This window comes from Schistocerca piceifrons, chromosome 3 (assembly GCF_021461385.2).
Source record: "Schistocerca piceifrons isolate TAMUIC-IGC-003096 chromosome 3, iqSchPice1.1, whole genome shotgun sequence".
NCBI lineage: Eukaryota > Metazoa > Arthropoda > Insecta > Orthoptera > Acrididae > Schistocerca > Schistocerca piceifrons.
The window spans coordinates 937,240,801-937,264,598 of record NC_060140.1 but is presented as its reverse complement, the minus strand read 5'-3'; the positions used below and the strand labels follow the sequence as shown (position 1 = coordinate 937,264,598).

Genomic DNA, 23,798 nt, shown 5'->3' with positions numbered 1-23,798 from the left:
TGCAGTTTATGAGGGTTGTGTCTTAGAGGTATCTGCTGGATGTAGGTGAGTGTAACGAATATGTGTATAATGTGGAGTCATGTTTGTGTTTTATGCTATTGACAGAAGGAAGAGGGTGAATCCTGGTGCCGACACATACTTTACTCTCGAATAGCACAATGTGGACCGCTGGACTTAACATCCCTGACTGATGGACACAAAATATTTATAACACTTGCCGGGAATACAGAGTAATAATTTTGATAATTTGTTCATATGTTGTGCCTTTTGAAACATGAAAGGTGAAAAATAACAATGAAACCACTGATAGATAATTAGTGGGCAAGAATGCCTCATCCGGGATATGAAAATAAAAGAGTTTTGCCCACTCTGTAAAAAAAGGAGACAGGTGTCCATTTGTGGTAAAACAGACAACATAGTGCAATGGTGAGGATGGTGTATGTCTTTCATATTAGACTGTGTACTGTGCATTCTTGTAAACAGGACTACCAGCTCATGCACGCTCGTGCTTTTAGGCCAACAGTATCATCAGCTATGACTCATAAACCCTGGAAATACTATGATCAGACTATAGAAATGTGGAAATGATTTTCAGGGCCAGATGAATGCATTCTACTTGTTTCATATGATTTAAGGGCATGCCAAGATATATTTTCTATCAGGATAATGTCCTTGACACATGCATCCCACACACGCTAATGATGGTGGTGACAATAATGTGCAAGGGGAAACTATTCATTTCTGCCTCCCTACAACCACTGGTTGTTGAAAAAAAAAAAGCAGCTATGAAAGTGTAATTATTAGTGACTAAATGGATTCCTTCACAACTGATGTCTTCTCCACTTAACATCATATTTTCCACAAGAGTAACCGTTCATAGCACACACTCAAAATAACACTACAGTAGTTTGGAGGGCATGTGATAAAATTCCATATGATACCATAGCTCCCTAATTTGAAAAGCTACGATCTCTTAAAACACAAAGCTGTGTGATCTCTGTACGAACATGAGGTGTGTTGTCTACCTCCAGCTGCATATCAAAGATTACAATAATTCTTACTGTGATGAGTTGCTGTCATTTTGTGACAGGAAAGTGCATTAACAAGCAATCAAGTGGATTGTTACAATGTTCTGACTGATCGATGGAATGCACTTTGGGGTCCATCTGCACCAGGTGTAAGTATTCTGTTGCTTACATTTCATTAACCTGTTTCTTTTTATTTACTTTTTTTAAAAAGACAAGACGACTATCAATCTGCAAATGAGTGACAGGTGACGCACAGGCATACTTAAAGAAAAAAAAATCTGTGAGAGTTCATGCATATGCCTCCTCCCCACCTCCAACACAAACCCTCTATTCCTCCAACACAAACCACCTCTCGTTAGCATTCCACTATGAGTTTCCCATTGATTGTTGTACATTAATCTCACATAATTTAAAAGTCTGAGTGCTACAACCTCATTAAAAGCAATTTTCCTTGACATTTTTAATATGAGATACATAACAAACAAATTCTTCAAAGGGCTGAATTTTCAACAAAAGTATTACCACTAAGCATTAATCAAATATATTAAAAATGCTTAAAATGACTCCAAAACATTATGAAAGGTAACAAATTGTGGGTTCAAACAAACAACATTGGAACCAAAGGACAAGATATATAATTGAAGGAAGAATATATCAGGTTCAATCAGTTTCTTATATATCAATGCACTGTTCAGTGAATCAATGAACTACACATTAATCAATAAAAAAGATACCTAAAATTTTACGCTGTTTATGTGGAAACAGTTAGAATCATTGAAAAATTACTTATGGGCATTGGATCGCAGTAACTATTAATTCTGACAAATGAGCAACACCTATGTAATACTCCAACACTGGACAACAGTACACAATTATGTCACAATTAATATCAGTAGTTGGCAAAATAGCATCAAAAATGTAATACTGCCACTTAGATATATACCACATTGTCACTGTGCTCAGAGACGCGCTCCTGCCGTCGTAGCGGAAGGAGCTCTCAGCCGGTGATGGCCGGTGCAACGGTAGCTATTGGGGTTTAGGCCTCGCTGACCGCTCTGCTCTACAGAGAGTTCCTTTCGAGGCGCCAGTAGCGCTCGGTGGGTCGGCGGAAGGTTGAGCTTGCTCCCTTTCGTCGAAAAGCCGCGTAGCTCGCGGAGAAGCTCCATTGCCGTCAAGAGTCACTGACTCACAGTAACCCGTAACTTCGGTTACAAACCTAGCGAGACTCTCTCGTTCTGTGTTAGGGTTGATCAGTGCCAGGGGCCCGTTCACGTCGGACCACCCCGCGTACTGTAGGCCACTTCTCTTCCTCCGCACCTCCTTTAGGTGCCGCGCCACTGCACCAATGGCGCACGCTAGGCCGTAGGGCATTCCACCTCTTCTGTAGGACCTACTATTAGCCTTTTCTTTTCAGAAAAAGCATAATTGTCGTGCCCACCCATACCAAATAAAGCTCCTGCAAACACTACGATGGCTGATTCCGCCGGTGTTTCCCCCGCCATAACCCGCAGCAAGGCTGCAGCTAAAGAGGCGCGAGAGTCGGCTGTTCCCGTCGACGTCAGTGTCCCGCTTGCCGCCGTTGAGGAGGTGTTGGCCGACAAGGACCGGCAGATCACTGCGCAAGCGCAGGAACTGCTGAGCCAGCGTCGATTGATAACCGACCTCTGCGGCCCAAGTGAGTCCCCCACGCGGACAAGTACACTGCACATAACACTACATTCACCTGCATCTGGTGACTCATGCACCACTGTCCCACTGCGGCAGCTGACTCCAACGGCGGAACCAGCAGCCGCAGATGCGGACACAGAACAACACTACACTGGGCCCTGGCAGGTGGAGGGCCCACGACGCAAACAGAAAAACACCACGCAAACAAGCGAGCAACCACACTCGCATGGTAGCCGAAAGGCGCTGCTACCTACACCAATATCCGCACTTCCGGTTAGGAACACCAATACAACAACAAACATGACCCGACCTGCGGTCAGCAACATCACACAAGTACTAACCGCAGCTACGCCCGCACAACAGAAGACTGGTTTTCCCCCAGTCGCAATCCAGAACTACGGGGACCTCAGCGTCCTCAACACAACATTCGCGGAAAGGCACTCACCTTGCACACTACACATGGAGTACTCTGGGGATAGGGCCTCACTGTACGTATCAACTAACAGTGAATATAAAGATCTCCTTATCTTCCTCAAAGAAAAGGAAATCGAACACTATACGTACAGGACCGCCGAAGAACGGACACAGCAGTACGTGGTAAAGGGAGTGGACCCCAACACCCCAAACAACACAGTACAAGCGGCGCTTAACTTCCTTGGATTCGACTGCAAAAGTGCTTCCAGGATGACAGGCTTCCGCTCCCACCACCGTCTACCACACTACCTGGTCGAGATGGCCGACACGGCCGCCTCCCGCGGCCTTCTGCAGATAAAAAGCCTTCTGCGGATGGACGTAAGGGTAGAAATCTACGAACCGCCACAGGTCCCTCAACAATGTAACAACTACCAGCGGTTCGGTCATTCGGCCCTCCGCTGCGGCCTGGCACCCCGTTGCTGCGGATGCGCTGGCAAACACGCATCCAACGCATGTAAACTAATACACGAAAACATACGCCGTTGCGCCAACTGTGGCCAAGCCCATGCGGCCAACTACAGGGGCTGCAATGTATACAGAGAGGCGCAGAGGCGCAAAAACCAACAGTTGAAGCCACCCAACGTCATAACACGACCAAGGCCCGCACCAAACCCTGTCAGGAACGGAGTGTCGTTCGCCATGGCTACACGCCCTGGAGGAGCGGTGCAGGCCGCGGAACCTCTGCACCCAGCACACACACCTATCACAACCGCTGCGACAGCAACACAATCGCCTCAGCCAACACACGACACTGCACCCACACCGGTACCAACACCAGCCCCCAGAAACAACACGACCCCACCCCCTGTAGCCACTGCCTGCGAACCTACACATGACACACAAGAAAACACACTAACACAAGGAACCCCAGAACCAAAAACCCAGAGAAGGCGTAGGCGAACACGTGGAAACAGGAGTGGGAACACACGTGCACCACAACAAAATACCCAGCGACAACAAAACAATGCCACACAGACACACAGTCAGCAAGCCAGCGACACCAGCACACACACTACTCCACCCCCCACCACATCTGACACACAGGCACCTCAAAATGTTCCACATAACAACAACACAAGCGCCAGCCCATCCATAACGCCAACACCCTCACCAGCGACCGCCAACACCACAACCGAGCCACAGGCCGACACACACAACGCCAACACAACATCCGGGGGTTTATTGGAAAGACTATTCCCCCGCCACACGACCACCCAGATCCTTCACAAGATCTTGGCGGCCGTCGGCACACTCTTCACACAGCTCACGACTGCTCAACCGGGCAGTACTGGGCTGCCATACAAACAGCGTTCACCACACTGTTCACACCCATACATGGATAACACACCACACCCCGCCCCCATCGCAAACAACCAGACACTGACACAGATCCTGTTCTGGAATGCAGACGAGATCAATAACAAAAGGGCGGAATTCGCCGCGCTCATGGAGCGTAAGGGTATCCTTATCGCACTGCTGAGCGAAACTAAGCTCAAACCACGCAACCAACTAAACTTCACCGGCTACTGCGTCTATCGTACCGACCGACCGGACGGCTCCGGTCACGGCGGAACAGCCATCATCATACACAAAGACATAGAACACACAAACATAGCGCTCCCTGAACTCGAAAAACTAGAGGCAACCGCCGTCAGGGTCATGTTCAATGGAGCCTACACTACACTGGTGTCAGTATACAACAGCCCTAAAAACATCAAAACACACGACATCAGCACAATACTCAACATATCACCGCGCGTAATAGCCGCTGGAGATCTTAACGCAAAACACCCGGACTGGAACTCACGAATACGAAACTCCAACGGCAAGAAACTATACGAACACGCACTAGGACGAAACTACATCACACTAGCGCCGACCGAACCGACGCACATTCCCTACCGGAGGGGACACAGGCCAGACGTGTTAGACATGGCCCTCATCAAGGGCATAACAACGACACTCAACGTTGCCGTTGAAAACGATCTGCCCTCAAATCACCAACCCGTTATACTGTACATTGAAGAAACACTGCAGAACATGGAACAACGCAGGATGTTAGACTACAGGTGCACGAATTGGACCCAGTTCAAGGAAACGCTTGACAGTCGCATCCCACCAACCCACGCGATTAATGAGACAGCCCAAATTGACGAGGCAGTCGAAACCCTCACCGGCGCCGTCCAGGACGCAATAGCCGACACCATACCAATCCGCACACCACAACAACACAGTGCTGCCCTGCCCCAGGAAATCCTGGGCCTAATCTCAATGAGGAACCGCCTCAGGAGACACTGGCAGCGTACCAGACGCCAGCACTTCAAACGGCACATTAACAGGCTCCAGGGTATAATCCGGGAAAAAATACAAACATTCAAGACACAACAGTGGGACCAGAAACTCGAAGGGCTAGACACCACGCGACCTGGCGTGTGGCAGCTAGCCCGACACTTCACCAGGGAGAAACTGTACACCCCCACGTTACAAGGGCCAGACGGACCAGCATATTCTGCGGAAGAAAAAGCGGAACTGATGGCCCTCACACTCGCAGCGTCATTCACACCGAACCTGGATCCCTCAGACCCAGCATTCACACTTGCTACGGACCAGGAGGTCACACGCATCTTGGCCCAACCAGCGCGCAACAACATCCGACAAGCTAGTACAGCAGAAATCAAATGGGCCATCATGCATACCACCGCTAGGAAGGCCCCTGGTCACGATGGCATTCAAAACCGTGTCCTCCAGGAGTTCACGGACAAAGCTGTAGACTACCTAGCACACATTACGAATGCAATACTCAAGCACCAACACTTCCCCGCCTTTTGGAAAACGGCCAAGGTCCTGATGTTCAGGAAGCCGGGGAAAGACCACAGCCTCCCACAAAATTACCGACCCATCAGTCTGCTGAGCGCGCTCAGCAAGATCGTTGAGAAGGTAATATTAAAACGAGACCGGAGCAATTCGGTTTCAGGAATCACCACTCAACAACACAACAACTCCTCCGCGTCGTTGAATACATAACACACGGATACAACACAAGCAAGGCAACTGGGGCGGTGTTCCTGGACATCGAAAAGGCTTTCGATCGTCTATGGCACAATGGCCTAATACGCAAACTTAGTGACGCAGGGTTCCCCGACGGGCTCGTACGTCTCATACACTCATATCTCATGGACAGGAGTTTCAACACTGACGTGCAGGGCAAACAATCGACACGACATGGTATACAGGCAGGAGTACCCCAAGGAAGTATTCTAGGGCCCTTACTGTTTAACCTCTACATTAACGAACTCCCAGCTACACATAACACGACGGTAGCAATCTACGCGGATGACACTGCCATCCTTGCGCAAGATTGGAAGCCGTCTAACATTAACTCACGACTACAGACCGCACTCAGAACGGCGGAGCCTTGGCTGGTGAAATGGCGTGTTAGAGTAAACGTCGACAAGTGCGAGGCCGTTCTGTTCACTAGAAGACCGAAGCAACTGCACAAACATCAGCACTGCAACCCAATAACACTACACACACGCCCAATACGTTTCCGCGAGAAGGTCAAATACCTCGGTGTCTGGCTGGACAGGAAACTACTCTGGGGGGGACCACATTCAACACGTGACCAACAAAGCTAACGCGAGGCTCAAACAACTCTATCCTATGCTTAACAGGCGTAGCACACTGAACAGGAGGGTGTCTAGGTCCATGTACATGACACTTATTAGACCCCTGATGACGTACGCAGCCCCTGTCTGGGGATACGCTGCGCCAACTCGCCTGCGCCTTCTGCAGCTCGTACAGAACAAAGTACTCAAAATCATAAGCAACGCTCCGCGCTACACACGCATCGCGGACCTTCACCGGGAATACCGGCTAGATACTATCTTGCAGGTATTCCAAAAACTCTCCACATGACTGTACAATAACACGAGACACTCGCACAACCCGTTTATCCTTTCTCTGGGTAACTACGACCACAACCATAGATGGAAGCATAACAGACCACAGACATGAAACTTCCTGGCAGATTAAAACTGTGCGCCCGACCGAGACTCGAACTTGGGACCTTTGCCTTTCGCGGGCAAGTGCTCTACCATCTGAGCTACCGAAGCACGACTCACGCCCGGTACTCACAGCTTTACTTCTGCCAGTGTGAGCTGTGAGTACCGGGCGTGAGTCGTGCTTCGGTAGCTCAGATGGTAGAGCACTTGCCCGCGAAAGGCAAAGGTCCCGAGTTCGAGTCTCGGTCGGGCGCACAGTTTTAATCTGCCAGGAAGTTTCATATCAGCGCACACTCCGCTGCAGAGTGACAATCTCATTCTAGACCAAAGACATTACTGGCTAGGAACTGAACATCTATGGTCTATAGAACGCTAACACGACAGTACTGGCGAGCCCCTGCAACACAGTTATTACTGGAAACCCAGATGTGCAACTAGCCGAAAAAACAGGCAACCGCAGGGAAACCGTACTGTACACAGCACGCAAACCAGCCACACACACCCCCTACACAGTCTGTGAGCCGATCTATGACCGATCGCCCACTAATCCACAACGACCTTGAACTGCAGGGACGCAGCAACTGCAGCAAGCGCCGCAACAAGCTCCAACAACGACAAAGGTAACGATGCACGACACCTCGAACTAACACAACCACACCTTGCATGCACTGTCGCAGATAGCAAGCCGCTACTGCCCTTACTACCCGTCCTACTGTCGCAGAGGTTTTTTTCCCTTGGCTCTTGCCTTGGCACTTTTTTCCTCTGCCCTTACAACCGCTACCCTTCAATCGTTTTCGACCACTTCTATCTCCTGATGGACCATGTTAATGAGTAATCTTACCCAGACGCATGGACAACATCACAGCCCGCATCCTGTGATGCCTGATTCAAAAACTAACATGTTTACGGAGGTGACAGTAGAACTTTTGGTTTGGTCACCACGTTGGTGTGGGCGTGGAGGGGCCCCATCCTTGTGAAAAAAAAAATGTGCTCAGAGATGAAGATAATGAGCTAACCTTTAGTTTTATGACCATTGAGAAATCTCAGCTGAAACTGCAATACAAGCTGATGGGTACACTAGACAGAACACATATCATAGATTTTACAAACAGACAGGTAGGAAACTTATCATGAATGACGCCTACTCTGAAATTACTTCTCTGATTGGATCAATAATTATACTGTTGAAAATCAAACAATGGAAAATCCAGGATGGAATGTAACAATATTATGAAAAAGAAATCTGATATTTACCATACAGTGGAGACACTAAGTTGCAGATAGGCACAACAAAAAGATTGTCAGAATATAATCTTTCAGCTAACAAGGCCTTTGTCAAAAACACACACACACACACACACACACACACACACACACACACACACACACACACACAATTCACACACATGATTGTGTGTGTGTGTGTTTTGTCTATTTTTGACAAAGGTCTTGTTGACTGAAAGTGTATATTAAGAAAATATTTTCGTTGTGCCTATCTGCAACTAACCATCTCTGCTATATGGTGAGAGGCAATTTCCTTTTCATAATTATACTGTTGAAGAAATTATCACAGTTTATTAATTCCAATTAAATAAACCCATTCCCAGATTAAATGCACTGAAGAATGTTTCAATCACTCATGAATTAGTGAAAAATCCTGTTATTACTCCTTGCAGAATCATGTGCAAATGAAGGATTTAAAGTTACACAAATCTAGACTGGGTGAAATATTACACTCTGTACAGCTACATCCATGAATTCTGATGATGATGAAACTAGGTAAAGATCCATAGGCAAACAGTACAAATAAATAAAACAAAGTACAAATTTGAGAAAGTGATTACATTATTGAACTGTCAAAGTCTCAAAAGACATAATACAATAGATTAACTATTCTGATTCTGTAATGTGTCAAGTGTTTATCATTCACTACTTCTCTTTATTTGAATGAATTTCTGTTTTTTACATTAGCTGATACTGACCTAGATTCTTCTCTATCCATTCCTTTTAGGGGACTACACAACCAAAGATTTGTTATGCTTATGTACTACACGCAAATACTGATTACTGGTCAAGATGTAACCCACAGAAAGAAATTTTTTAGCATTTTCATATTTAAATTATAAGAAAATAAAATTCTGACATTTATAACTAACAGCAATAAAAAGAAACGAGTAATGTTTCAGAATAATATGACTATATTACTTACAAAAAACTAATACTTTTTGAAAGATACATGAACTTCAACTGGAGCTTCCAAGTGCTACCGCATCAACTCAAATAGACATTGGATTTGTCTATAATGTACTGACTAGCAAAATGTTTTGAATCCAATACTGCTATGCCACCAGCCAAGGGAGTATATTTACACAAGTTCCACTGGCAAAATATTTGATTAACAGTCAGACATAGGAAGATTAGAAGAGATGTCTGTTAACCTCTGAAGAATGGGTTCATATTCCAAATGGCAAGTAGCTGGGCATCATATAGAAATACTGTTTTAGGACCGCAGTGAGGAAATGTAAGAATTTAGATTTAAAATCTGTAAGAGCTCTGACAGCAAAATAACTATACTTTATGGCAGGCATGATCTCCAATGACATCTACATACTGGATCTCACTAATACCACTCTTGTCCATTCAGGATCATATGTCAACAGAGAGCCTTCAACTCGCGTTCCAACTATCTCCCCATGTTGAAGAGTGCATTTCACACAATTGGGTGCTGCGAATAGCACATTGTTATAGATGTGAGAGCCTAATTGCAGTTACAAGAGACTGTGTGTGTGTGTGTGTGTGTGTGTGTGTGTGTGTGTGTGTATTATTATCTCAAATTTTCTTGTAACTGTCCGTTATCCTTTCAATTCAAAGACTGTCAGCTTATTACATCAAAAAAAGAAACATATAAAGAAGTCCAGTTCTCAATAATACTTCCTGTTTATCTGAGAACTCCATGACCGTGTTTATTTTTATTCATTAGGTCCTAAATAATAACATTTCTTCCTGAAAGCTACACTTATAATATGCTAATGTGATTCATTTTTAGATTTCTGAAAAAAAAAAAAAGGGTGTGTTTCCTGATATGGAACATCGCCCCACTAAGGGCACGTGAGGTACAATAAATGAGGGCTTGTGTACACTCCCTGGGGGCTGGTACAGTAACAACCCAAAGGGTTAATGAAACTCGACAGTGTCTGGCAAAAGAGCCTGATGAAATATGTCACACAGCATATATAAAAATGAAGCCACCTTTTTTTTTTTTGTGGTGGGAGATCGGTGGTGGCATTAGGTTATTTAGAATTGTGTTAGGAACTACTTCAAACCATAAAAAATGTGATGTTACAGAAGAGCAAATAGAATCCTGGGTAGTCAACGCAACACACACAAGAGAGCCTTAAGAAGAATTAAAGAACTGGCCATATTCAGTTTAAATATACAACTATGGAAAAACTATAGACGTAGGCATGAGGAGGAGGGAGGGGGGCCTCTTATGAAGTTAATGATGACGTGGCACTACAAGAACTCAATAATAAGGACACACTTTACAGTGAAAAGTGATATACATAGTACACGGGGGGAAAAAAAAGAAAAAAGAAAAAATTCAGTCCTACAACAATGAGAAGCGGAAAGAGAAAAAAAATATTACAACTGACAGCCATAAAGTTATTTTATTCAAACTACATATTAAAATAACACACATAATCTAATGACCCAGCCTTCATTTATTTATTTATTTAGTTATAAAGTTCCAAAGGTACTTGATCACAGAATGAATTAGTATTTAGTTTATTGTCAATTTAGTCTAGTCAATTTATAAACAAAGAATTAAAGAATGGATAAAACATGAAGAAGCAGGGTGTATATGAATAAAAAACATGTTTCCGAGAAAATATCTCAACTATTATGAGGGAGACCTGTAAAGAATACAAGGAATGTTTGACATGGAAAGCTTTCCACTTGGATTTGAATGCTTGGGATTTATCACTCAATTTTTTTCAGCCTAGTAAAAATGAAACCTGCTAAATGGTGCAGCTCTTTCTGTACATTGCTTAAGAAAGTGTTATTAAAGTGTGTATGGTTTTTCTGTCTAGTCTTCACTGAAAAAAAATGTTGTTGTTTCTGCCGAATGGATCATTATGGTCAACAACAAATCCCACGGTGGAATGTATGTACAGGGATGCCAGAACTAGACCTGAACAATGGCCCACTTAAACGAAATTGCTTCTTTCCTGGCTAGATCTCTCTCCATCTATGTACGGAAAAGAGCACATACAAGGGCACTACCGCTTGAAAATGTCAACCTCAATGACTTACAACTGTCTCTTTGAAGTAACTCCAGGCTCAAAGTCAATCCAGCAGGTAATGCCACCAGAATACATCCTGCATCTCTCTCATTTTGTTCCAAGTCGTATCAAAGCTTTTCTTGAAGATTGCATAGGCTTCATATTAAAATGTTGCTAATAATGACACTGTACTAGTCTGAAACTTTAACCATTTCTATCACAATTAGTCAAATATGCCGTACAACCTATATTACCTGATTAAAAGTAGGCCTACCTGGGTACACCTATGTAATGTGGAATTCACCAGTAAGTGTCCTGAATGCAGGTCTACCCATATGAAAGAAGGCAGGTAGTAATGTTTTGTCAGTAGGGAAAGCAGAAGGATGGGTAGGTCCGGAAAATTCAGTGACTTCGAACATGGACTTGTCACTGGACGTCACCTGAGTAACAAACTAATCAAAGTCATTTCAACCCATCTAAAGCTGCCCAGGTCCATTGTTGGTGATGTGTCTTTGAAATGTAAATGCAAAGGAACAACCACTGCTAAACTGAAACAAAGCAGACCTCACGTACTGATGGACACGGACCATTGAGCGTCAGAGAGCGCAGTTATACAGAATCACATGAAATCAGTGGAAGGAATCAATTGCGAGATCCAAAGTGCAACCCGCAGTCCATCTACACAATGAATATGCACAGGGAGTTCAAAAAATGGTGTATAATGGTTGAGCAGTTCGTTGTAAGTGATACAAGTGATGCTTGAGGTGGTGTAAAGGGTGATGTCACTGGACAGTGGATGACTGGAATTGAGTGATTTAGAGTGATGAATGATGCTATACCGTGTGACTATCCGATGGAAGGGTTTAGTTTGACGAATGCCTGGAGACTGTTACCCGTCATCCTGTGCAGAGCCAACAGTGAATTACAGAGGAGATGGTGTCATGGTACGGGGATGTTTTTCATGATCGAGGTGCAATCCCCTTAGTACACTTAAGAAAACTCTAAATGCAGAGGGATACGAGCACATTTTACCCGATTGTGTATTGTGTACAGCAAAAGAAAGTTTGGAGATGATGACACAGTGTGACACAGCACCCTGGCATAAAGTAGCATCTTTCTGGCAATCGTCTGTGAATAACAACATTCCTGAAAAGGACTGCCCTGCCCAGAGTCCTGACCTGAATCCAATGGGGCACCTTTGGGATATGTTAGAATGTTGACTTCACTCCATGCCCCAGTGTCCCAACATCATTACCTGCTATGGCTGAGCTCTTGGGGGAGGAATGGTGTATCATTCCTTCACAGACATTCAGCACCTCACTGAAAGTGCCCTTAGCAGATTTCAAGTAGTCATAAAGATGAAATGTGGACACACCCCATATTAATGTCTAAATAGGTAACCAGATACTTTTGATACGATAGTGCATACTTCGCTTATGATTTCTTCAGGATGTAGTACTTCCCTTGCAGAAGTGTACAAGGCTTCACAAACACTTTAATTTTGCAATGCCACCTCTGTTTCCCTTTTCCTTTCTCACTGCACACTTTACATCCTTGGTCTGTTATTTTCCCTCTTTGCAAAATTATTAGGAAACAGTATACCATTTATATATTTTCTACCTAGAAGTGCGGAAAGAGAATAAAACAATTTACTTTGCAACAATCATTTCCAACTGTTCGCTGTTGGAAACTGAATATGAATGTCCATGTTATTTATAGAAAGCTTTTATTTCACACAGGCACCTCATGTATTCCACTGTCAGTAATGTTATATATCCTTGTTGCCATTCCAATTCTTCACATTAAGATTTAATCAATGATATAATGTGACTTCTCCAAAGCCATCTGGTTTTTTTTTTTTTTTTTTTTAAAAAAAAACCTGATTTCAGTGCAGTCCTTTTAGTACAATACCACACACTCAGAATACAGAAGTAAAGATCTGAAAATAAATGCAATGTAATCATACTTTCAAAAAGGAAGAACAGAAGAAATGCCCACCGAAATAAATAAAAAGACGTCAAATGCTAAGTCTTTGGAAATGCCAATTTAAGGAATGCAAAGAGGGAGGGGATGATAGTTTGAGAACTCTAGGTCACGGAATATAAAATGTGTAAATGATGATTGGGGATTGGTACTTCAATGCACTATTGCTGACACTCTTAAAATGTGCTATGAGATACCTTTTCCTCATCAATGATAATTTGCCATTTTACTAAGTTTTACAATAAAAGGGGGAATACCAAGGTTGCCAAAAAATGTATACACACTTTAATAAGTGAAAACAGCGTAATTTCTTTCAAAATTGGACAGAAATACAACTAGTAGTATGATTATGCCCCAAAAGATTTCACTTAAATACAACATGATAGTACTGCATGTGAATAGTACATTTACATGCAAAATGGAGATGCAGCTCATTTTTTTTTTTTTTTTAAATGAGGCTGTCACCAAAATGAGTCACAATTTTGACATTTATAGTAAGTTTGGCACTATGGGTGATGTGCACAAATGAGGATGCGGGAAATCTTGTCCAGCAACAAGCTCTGCTTGTTTGGTCACCGTATTGAAAAATTTTGCAAGTTCAATGTAAAAGTGTACATCCATAGAGATACACAAATGTGAAATGTGTACACTGATGACCAGAGGATGGCACAGTGAAAGATTTCAGAATATGTTGCATGAGAATGATGGCCTTGTCAGGAAATGGTCTACCCGATGAAGCACAATTTAAACAGACTGGAGCAGGAAACTGGCACACTCATATCTAATGGCATGCAGACAATCCACATACCTTCGCAGAAAAAGCCAATTTACCACGAATGCAATTCTGGACTATTCATTTTTGATGGTCCATTAAGTGGTCAAGAGTATATCAACACACTACACAAGTCCACCTTACCTGTCATTGGTATGTACAGTCAAAGTGAAGAATTTTACTTCCAAAATGATGGTGCCACCACATTACTGCACAGATGCACAAACTTATCTTGAGGACAAGCTTACAGGATACTAGAAAAGGTGAAGGGCTGTGACTGATATCAATATATTCTCCAGTAATAAGATTACTGGACTTCTAAGGGGAACCAGAATGAATGTATATACAATACAAAAAGGTATACTGGAAGATAATCAAGATAAAACTGAAATGGCATGTACAGCAATCGCAATGGATCCTTTGAAAAATGTCACTCGAGATACACTTCATCATAATAAGAGGAATGTGTATACATTTTTGGCAGCCTCTTTGTTAGGTTGCCATTACTGCAGTCATTATCCTTATTAAATACCAAAACTACTATTATTTTCATTATAACAAAAATAAGTTTAAAGCCACAATTAGGAACAAGTAACTGTATTATGGATGTAAAACAGAGAATAACTTATTATGGTATATTTCCTACAACAATTCAGGCTGAAAATATTCTTAACGTAACTGACCTGATCCAGATGATACAGAAAATGTCGCCTTGGCTTGGCGATCACGTTCACGATCCTTGTCTTTGCTAGAGGACTTGAGTGGTCGCTCTGAGCTGCCACTAATACTGACAACAGATGTAACACTATGGTGCACAGGAGATTTCCCCGGTGAGGCTGCTGCAGACTTCAGTGCAGACATGCTTGGTTTTCCTGAACCACTTCCTGGTGTTCCACTTTTTGGTGAGCCATGATGTTTGGGACTACCTGTACCGTAATGACTAGGTGAACGTTTTGGGCTATGTCGTGCTCCTGACGGTGATACTGTCACTGCTCCTATAGGGGCTCCCCCAACAGGTCCACTCCCTGAGACATTTGTAGTTCCACTACCTGATTTGGAGACCCTCGTAGGTGACACAGACGACTTGTGTTGAGGCGAAGAAGCCCGTACTTCGCCTTTGGGACTTGAAGCGGCAGCTGGCATGCCGTGTTTCGATGTCCCTTCTGAACCTGTTTGCTTCAGAGGCAGTTTATCGGGTGGTCCCATACCCGGACTTTCCTCACGCTTCCGTTTACGTTTCTTCTCTACCTGTAGGCAAGAAACTATGATGTTACATACATATCTACTATAATTACAGACAATAATTTTATCTAGGTCATCCTGTCATTGATAATCACCAACAACATCACTTGACATTTCCAAATTCCTGTACACACTACAATAAGTATGGAAAGAGCTGCTTACCGAATATGACAAGAACAGAAAATCAAAAGAAAGCGAGGTCACAGCAGGTCCATTTCCCATTACGTAAAATTACATGTGCCCCAACTAACTACATTATCTGGCATTGTGTGTCTGTGGGGATTAAGTGTCAGGCCACAAATCCAAAGAATGTTCATTACCCGATGTGGTTATAAGAATTTTTTCTGGTACCCAACACAACTTTCATCTCCAGCAAAGCTTTGTGTATCTGAAAACTGCAACATTCTAACATTTATCAGATTACACATCAAAATGTTAGCATTCCTTCAATTTGTTGGAAGAGATGGTTCTTGCTTCTGATTACTCACACTATCTCTGACAGGATTATATGTAGAAAATCTTTGTGGTGATCAAGTTGTGTGTTAATGGCAGCTTTAGCTAATGCTACAACAATGACTGCAAAAAAGTCCTAAAGTAATTATCTATGTCAGTGAAAATGACTTTTCAAGGCTAAAGTCAGTAGATCCAATGCATAGTTAATTCCAAATGGATTAGTTGCACGAAATAAACATTGAAGTATGAAATGATATTCGGGTAAATAAAAAAATTAAGGAAAATCTTCATTAGTTACAATTTTTATTCCATAGACCCACAGTTAGGTGATCTCCATGGATGTGGAACATGTTGCACAACAAGAATACACAATAAATGGTTTAAAAAATTATTATGTCCCTTACATGGATCCTAAGTGAAATGATCCTCGTAATGAGGAACACATCAACAAAATCTGAAAACTATTTTAAGACGTAATAACAAATTTGACACAAAACATGTAAATGTAATATGCATTGAGGTACCTAGAATAATTCTTAAACTATTGTAGCCACACATCATCAAACAAAAAATCAGTTTAATATGTTTGTTTACACTGATCACATTATTGCACTGAAGGTGTGCAGAAGTCAGATTTTATATAACACTCATGCACCATGTAATTACAAATCCAAAAATTCTGTCAAGTCATTTTGGAAATTGTAATTATATAATGTTCCTAAAAGACATATACAACACAGTAGGTCCACAAGACTACAAATTTTTGACTCTACTCGTGTAATATATACAGGGCTATTACAAATGATTGAAGCGATTTCATAAATTCACTGTAGCTCCATTCATTGACATATGGTCACAACACACTACAGATACGTAGAAAAACTCATAAAGTTTTGTTCGGCTGAAGCCGCACTTCAGGTTTCTGCCGCCAGAACGCTCGAGAGCGCAGTGAGACAAAATGGCGGCAAGAGCCGAGAAAGCGTATGTCGTGCTTGAAATGCACTCACATCAGTCCGTCATAACAGTGCAACGACACTTCAGGACGAAGTTCAACAAAGATCCACCAACTGCTAACTCCATTCGGCGATGGGATGCGCAGTTTAAAGCTTCTGGATGCCTCTGTAAGGGGAAATCAACGGGTCGGCCTGCAGTGAGCGAAGAAACGGTTGAACGCGTCCGGGCAAGTTTCACACGTAGCCCGCGGAAGTTGACGAATAAAGCAAGCAGCCGACGGTACCACAGCCGATGGTTTGGAAAATCTTACGGAAAAGGCTAAAGCAGAAGCCTTACCGTTTACAATTGCTACAAGCCCTGACACCCGATGACAAAGTCAAACGCTTTGAATTTTCGGCGCGGTTGCAACAGCTCATGGAAGAGGATGCGTTCAGTGCGAAACTTGTTTTCAGTGATGAAGCAACATTTTTTCTTAATGGTGAAGTGAACAGACACAATGTGTGAATCTGGGCGGTAGAGAATCTTCATGCATTCGTGCAGCAAATTCGCAATTCACCAAAAGTTAACGTGTTTTGTGCAATCTCACGGTTTAAAGTTTACGGCCCCTTTTTCTTCTGCAAAAAAAACGTTACAGGACACGTGTATCTGGACATGCTGGAAAATTGGTTCATACCACAACTGGAGACCGACAGCGCCGACTTCATCTTTCAACAGGATGGTGCTCCACCGCACTTCCATCATGATGTTCGGCATTTCTTAAACAGGAGATTGGAAAACCGATGGATCGGTCGTGGTGGAGATCATGATCGGCAATTCATGTCATGGCCTCCACGCTCTCCACGACTTAACCCCATGCGATTTCTTTCTGTGGGGTTATGTGAAAGATTCAGTGTTTAAACCTCCTCTACCAAGAAACGTGCCAGAACTGCGAGCTCGCATCAACGATGCTTTCGAACTTATTGATGGGGAGGACATGCTGCGCCGAGTGTGGGAGGAACTTGATTATCGGCTTGATGTCTGCCAAATCACTAAAGGGGCACATATCGAACATTTGTGAATGCCTAAAAAAACTTTTTGAGTTTTTGTATGTGTGTGCAAAGCATTGTGAAAATATCTCAAATAATAAAGTTATTGTAGAGCTGTGAAATCGCTTCAATCATTTGTAATAACCCTGTACATCAGTACTACTAAGAATTTCATCAGTGGAGTAGAAGAAGTTATCTACCCATAAAGCCTCCAGCCTCCTCTTAAACTGAACTTTATTAATACCTAAACTTTTTATGGCTGCTGGTGAGCTCCTGAATATATATGATCCTGAATAACAGACACAGTTCTGAGTAAAAATAAGTAACTTTTAATCTTCTGAAGATTATTCTTATTTCTAGTACTGACTTCATGAATTGGTCTGTTTGTTTGAAAAAGAAATATGTTATTTATGACTACTGTCATTAAGAAATGACAATATTGGGAAGCGGTAGCTAGTGTCTCCATTTCCATAAATAGGCCTCCACAAGGTTTTCTTGAGTTCATACCACAAATAATTAATATTTTATGCTTTTGGACCAGGAAACTTTAGCTTGGCTTTATGAGTTACCCCAAAAGAATGATCCCTCTTAACATTATGGAATAAAGTAAATAAAGCTTGTTTGTTTTTATATCATGTATGTCTGACAACATTTACATTGCAAATAAAGATTTGTTCTGGCATGTCAGATGATCTGGTGGTGGGAAGGATCTTGGGTAGAATTCGCCTTGTTTCAGCGTATGATGGTACATAATCAAAGCCCTGACAGAGGATGTGGTTGATTATCTATCATGTCGTCATTCGTCATCTACCTCCTTTGAAGTGAGTTACACTGTCCTAAGATTCTTCCAATGGATCTATCTCACATCCGCCTTTCCTTCAACCACTTTTATTTCACTCACATTTAAAACTGCTCTAGATATATACTTTCAGATATTAGAGTGTGGGTGTTTCCACTGACAGATGATAAACTGGGTTATCATAGAATAATAGGTTCCCCTGCTATTTAACACATTACTTTCTATTTGTTTTTGTAAACAGTAAACTTCAGGACATACACCAAGAACTGAGGGTCTATAGGTCTTCCTGGAATTCACTACAAATTTCTAGTATTAATACTTTCTTATACACAACAGCTTAACTCTTGAATAACTGTACAGAATTTCCTGCTGCTACTTTCACATATAACAATTTCAACCCATTTCGAATGACATACTGAGTTTTGTGAGCTAAGAAACTTTCAATCCAATCACAAAGCTGCTTATATATTCCATAATAGGTCAACATAGTTTTTTGCAGCAACATAATTGATATTCCATAAGCTTGTATTTTGTTCAATAAGTAACAGCTACTTTCACATCTGATGATTTATTCCTTTTAAGAATAACACATTGGGTTCCTGAGACAGGAAGTTTTGCTACCAGTTATGAATATGGTCTCATATTCCACGAAAACATATAAAACTGACAGTGTGAAACTTATTGAATGCCTCTCAGAAGTCACAGGAAGCAGCAAGAACTGCTCATTGCTACATGTAGCCTTCAGGATACTGGGAACAGAGTTTGACGAGTGACGCAGGATCACTATTTGCAGATTTTTTTTTTTTCTCGAAATGGGTCAGAATGTGCAAACGTAATGTGTACTATGATTCTAGAACAGACTAAGATCAGCAATATAGGCCTACAGTTATGAATATCTGTCTGTTACTGGTACTTCAAAACATAAATGATCCACATTTTTTCTCCAATTGTGTGAAACACTGTTTCTCAAGCAGCAAGAACTATTCTTGAAAGGCAAAAATAGTGAAAAAACAACAAGAATTAGAAGAATTTTTTGGTACTGGGAAAGGGCTTATACAAATGTATTCACATTTCTTTTCATCCACATCTGCACTCCAAAAACCACCATGAGGAGCACGGCAAAGGGTACGTTCCATTGTACCAGTTATTAGGGAAGAATGATTGATTGAATGCCTGTGTGTGTGCAGTAATTTTTCTAATCTTAGCCTTACAATCTCTATATGAGTGGTTGTAGTATATCCCTAGAGGAATCATTTAAAACCAATTCTTGAAACTTTCTTAATGGACCTTCTTGGGATACTTTAAGTCTATCTTCAAGAGGCTTTCAGGTCAGTTTCTTGAGTATCTCTGTGATGCTCTCCCATGGATCAAAAAAAAACCTGTGACCATTTGTGCCGCCCTGCTCTGTGTGCGTTCAATACCACCTGTTAGCCCCATTTGGTAAGGGTCCCACACTCCTGAGCCAATTCTACAACTGGTAGCATGAGTGATTTGTAAGCAATCTCCTTTGTAGATGATTGCAGTTTCGCAGTATTCTACCAATAAACCGAAGACTACCATCTGCTTTATCCACAAACTGAACCTGTGTGATAATCCCATTTCATATTCCTACAACTAAGTATTATTCCCTGGTATTTGTATGAATTGGCAGATTCAAACAGTGACTCATTGATATTATAGTCATAGGCTACTACATTTTTTGTTTTGTGAAGTGCACAATTTTACATTTCTGAACATTTCAAAAAAGTTGCCAGTTGTTGCATCACTTCGAAATCTTATCAAGATCTGACTGAATATTTATGCAGCTTCTTTCAGATTCAACTTCATTATGGATAACTGCATCATCTGCAAAAAGCCTGATTTTACTATTGATACTGTCTGCAAGGTCATTAATATACAACACGAACAGCAAGTGTCCCAACACATTTCCCTGGGGCACACCCGAACTTACTTTTACATCGGACAATGACTTTCAATCCGAGAAAACACACTGTGTCCTCCCTACCAAAAAGTCCTCAATCCAGTTACAAATTTCACTTGATGCCCCATATGACCATATTTTTTACAATAAGCATAGGTGTGGTGTTGAGTCAAATGCTTTTTGGAAATCAAGAAATACTGCTTCTATCTGGTTGCCCTGATCCAAAGCTTTCAGTATGTCACAAGAAAAGTGTGAGTTGTGTTTTGCACGATTGACGTTTTATTAATACGTGCTGGTCGGCACTGGTGTGTTCAATCTGTTCGAGGTATCTTGTTATATTTTGAGCTCAGAATATGTTCTAAGATTCTACAACAAATCGATTTCAAGAATATTGCACCGTAGTTTTGTGAACAATTTTGACTACGCTTATTGTAGGTGGGTGTGACCTGTGCCTTTGTCCAGGAACTGGGGCACAGCTTTTTGTTCGAGGGATCTACGATAGATTAGAGTTAGAAGAGGGGCTAACTCAGCTGCAAATTCGGTATAAAATATGGCAGGGATTTGTTCAATTTTACAGTTTCAGCTGTTTCTCAACACCACTGACACGAATACTTAATTCATTCATCTTCTCAGTGGCACAAGGATTAAATTGAGGCAATTCTCCTGGGCTTTCCTTTGTAAAGGCACATTTGAAAATGGAGTTAAGCATTTCAGCTTTTGCTTTTTCTGTTCCTGTCTCATTACCTAGGAACTGGACACTAACTTTGGTGCCACTAACAGCCTTTACATATGACCAGAATTTCTTTTGGCCCTGTGGAAGATCACTTGACAATATTCTGCTATTTTAGCCATTGAGGGCATCGTGCATTGCTCTCTTGACAACCAAATGCGTTTCATTCAGCATCTCTCTATATACAGCCCTATGCTTTGTTTTACACCTATTATGCAGTAATCTCTGTTTCTTTAGATGTTTCTTCACAGTGACTGTATACCTGGAGGTTCTTCCCATTATGAAGTGTTCCGCTACATACATATTTATCCCATGCATGGTCAACTATTCTTTTAAACTTGAGCCACAGTTCCTCTACATGCTTGCCCTGTGCTGAAAGTTTCAAGTTCCTCATTGAGATATGACACAAGTGACTTTTCAACTAGTTTATTGAACATATATATCTTTCTGCTTGTATTAGTTGTCTTTTGTGCTTTGGTAATCACTGCTACCACAACTGCATCATGATCACTGATACCAGTTATTTCAGTTTGTAAGGATAATATGCAACATAACAAAAATTACAAGCCTGACAGATATGGAAACTGGAATTAGAATGGAAGTAGAGGCACTTAACTAACAACTTAAGAGATACTGATGAGAGAATAATTATAGTGGGCAGTGAAAAAGATTTTAAAAATAAGACAGAAAAACTGTTAAACTAAAGTGACAAAAATATATCTAAGACTAAATTTGGGGTGAAAATCCTAATATAGGACTGAAGACTGATGTCGCGATGCAAGGGAAAATCAATGGGACAATGATTAATGCACATTTTTAAAATCTATTATAGCAGAAAGCAGTTTAAATATTCCAAAAATAAAAAGAATGATACAGCATCGGAAAAATGCTGCAACTAGATGAAACAAATTAAAGGAAATTTCACTATTAAAGAATAAGAAATATTTTGGTCTTTTCAATAGTTCTGTATGAATATGAGTCGTGGACCACAAAGAAAATGGATCATAAGAAACTTGCATCTGGAGAAGGATCCTATAGGTTCTATGGGCAGAATTTTTTTAAAAGAATTGTTTTGGAGAGAATAAAACCACAATTATCTTTAGATTCCAAAATACTGAAGATGTAGCTAAGACCCTTTGATATGTCATGAGCACAGAAGATTCATTAGAGAAAGCTATAATGTTCAGTAGAATAGGAGATCAAAAGCAAAGATGTGGATAGATGGCATCAAGAGTCAGCACCAGAATATCACTGGAAGAAATTAGAACCAATGAAAATCCAGGAATATACTGACAGACATAATTAATCATGTCAGTCATGTCACCAGGAGTCAAAAAGGACCTGAGAGATTAACAGAAAAATGGAGAGGGGGCAAGTTCTGTCACATAACCTATACAGTATCAAGTAAGTATATCATCAGGGCCAGTCATGTTTCCTCTGATGAGGAAACATGCTTTTTTCTGTTCTATGATCCCTTGCATCAATACCTATCATTTCAGTATTCCTGGGATGATTGAAAAGTATTACCTCAGCACTATCATTCTCACTGAAATAACTTCAGAAGATTGTCAAGAAGGTTTGACTTCATGTAAATCCATGATGAAACACATTTTTCTTTTTTAGCAACATCCGAACATGGCTACTGCATCACACTAAAATTTTCTCATCCGTCACAGCTTTGTATGTCACAAATGCACTGGACAATGCTTTTGAATTTTATCTATTGATAATCCACTTTTCCAGCACCAGAGATTAATGTTTAATGTTGATTATTCATATAATCTTCAACCTGTTTCTTGTTGAACTTGCTAAGCAGAAATATTTTTTTCTACTTCTTCAAAAAATTCATTTTAACATATGTAGCAGCAACAGCCTCATGATTACTAACTTTCCCTCTACATTAACACAACTTTTAAAAAAAGTCTTGTTTGTAATTAGGAATTCTAAGATGCTACCCTCACTAATCCTTACTCTAATTGGCTAGGGTAATTTTCAAAAACTGCATTTAGTATAATATAATACAAGTCCATGTATAAGTCTCACAGTGTCTAAAGCTGGAATGCTGAAATCTCTCATCTGTATGTCGGAGATTAATCCACTACATACCATGGGCATTACAAGCATTGCTCCTGAGACAGGTGGCCTATGGTATTAGACCTACCTTTAATGTTTCACTGTTACTCAAGTTGTTATATCTCATTTTAAGTCAGCAATAACATCACAAAATGCAATGAAGTTTGTTAAAGTAATACATTTACTGTCGCCTATGAAAATACCGTCCCTGTGATACATACTTTAGTTACAATTTAAGATTTTTCTGCTACTCATTCCTAGTCTCATCCAATTCTCTGTTCCTTTTTACTATGCTAGGTAGTACAATTAGCAAGTGACACTAACACCATATTATCATGGTTAGTTATACTTCTGCCAATGTTACAAAATGCTGTGATGTGCACATCAGTTAT

The 23,798-nt window shown here is 41.4% G+C and overlaps 1 protein-coding gene across 1 annotated transcript in view; it reads right to left on the bottom strand.

Moving 5' to 3' along the window:
- Positions 1–23,798, bottom strand: part of LOC124787820 (mediator of RNA polymerase II transcription subunit 1-like) — a 237,130-nt gene that overhangs the window by 3,867 nt on the left and 209,465 nt on the right. The window contains exon 12 of the mRNA XM_047254752.1: positions 14,893–15,457. Within this exon, the coding sequence (XP_047110708.1) occupies positions 14,893–15,457 (565 nt within the window). The remainder of the gene's footprint in view (positions 1–14,892; positions 15,458–23,798) is intronic.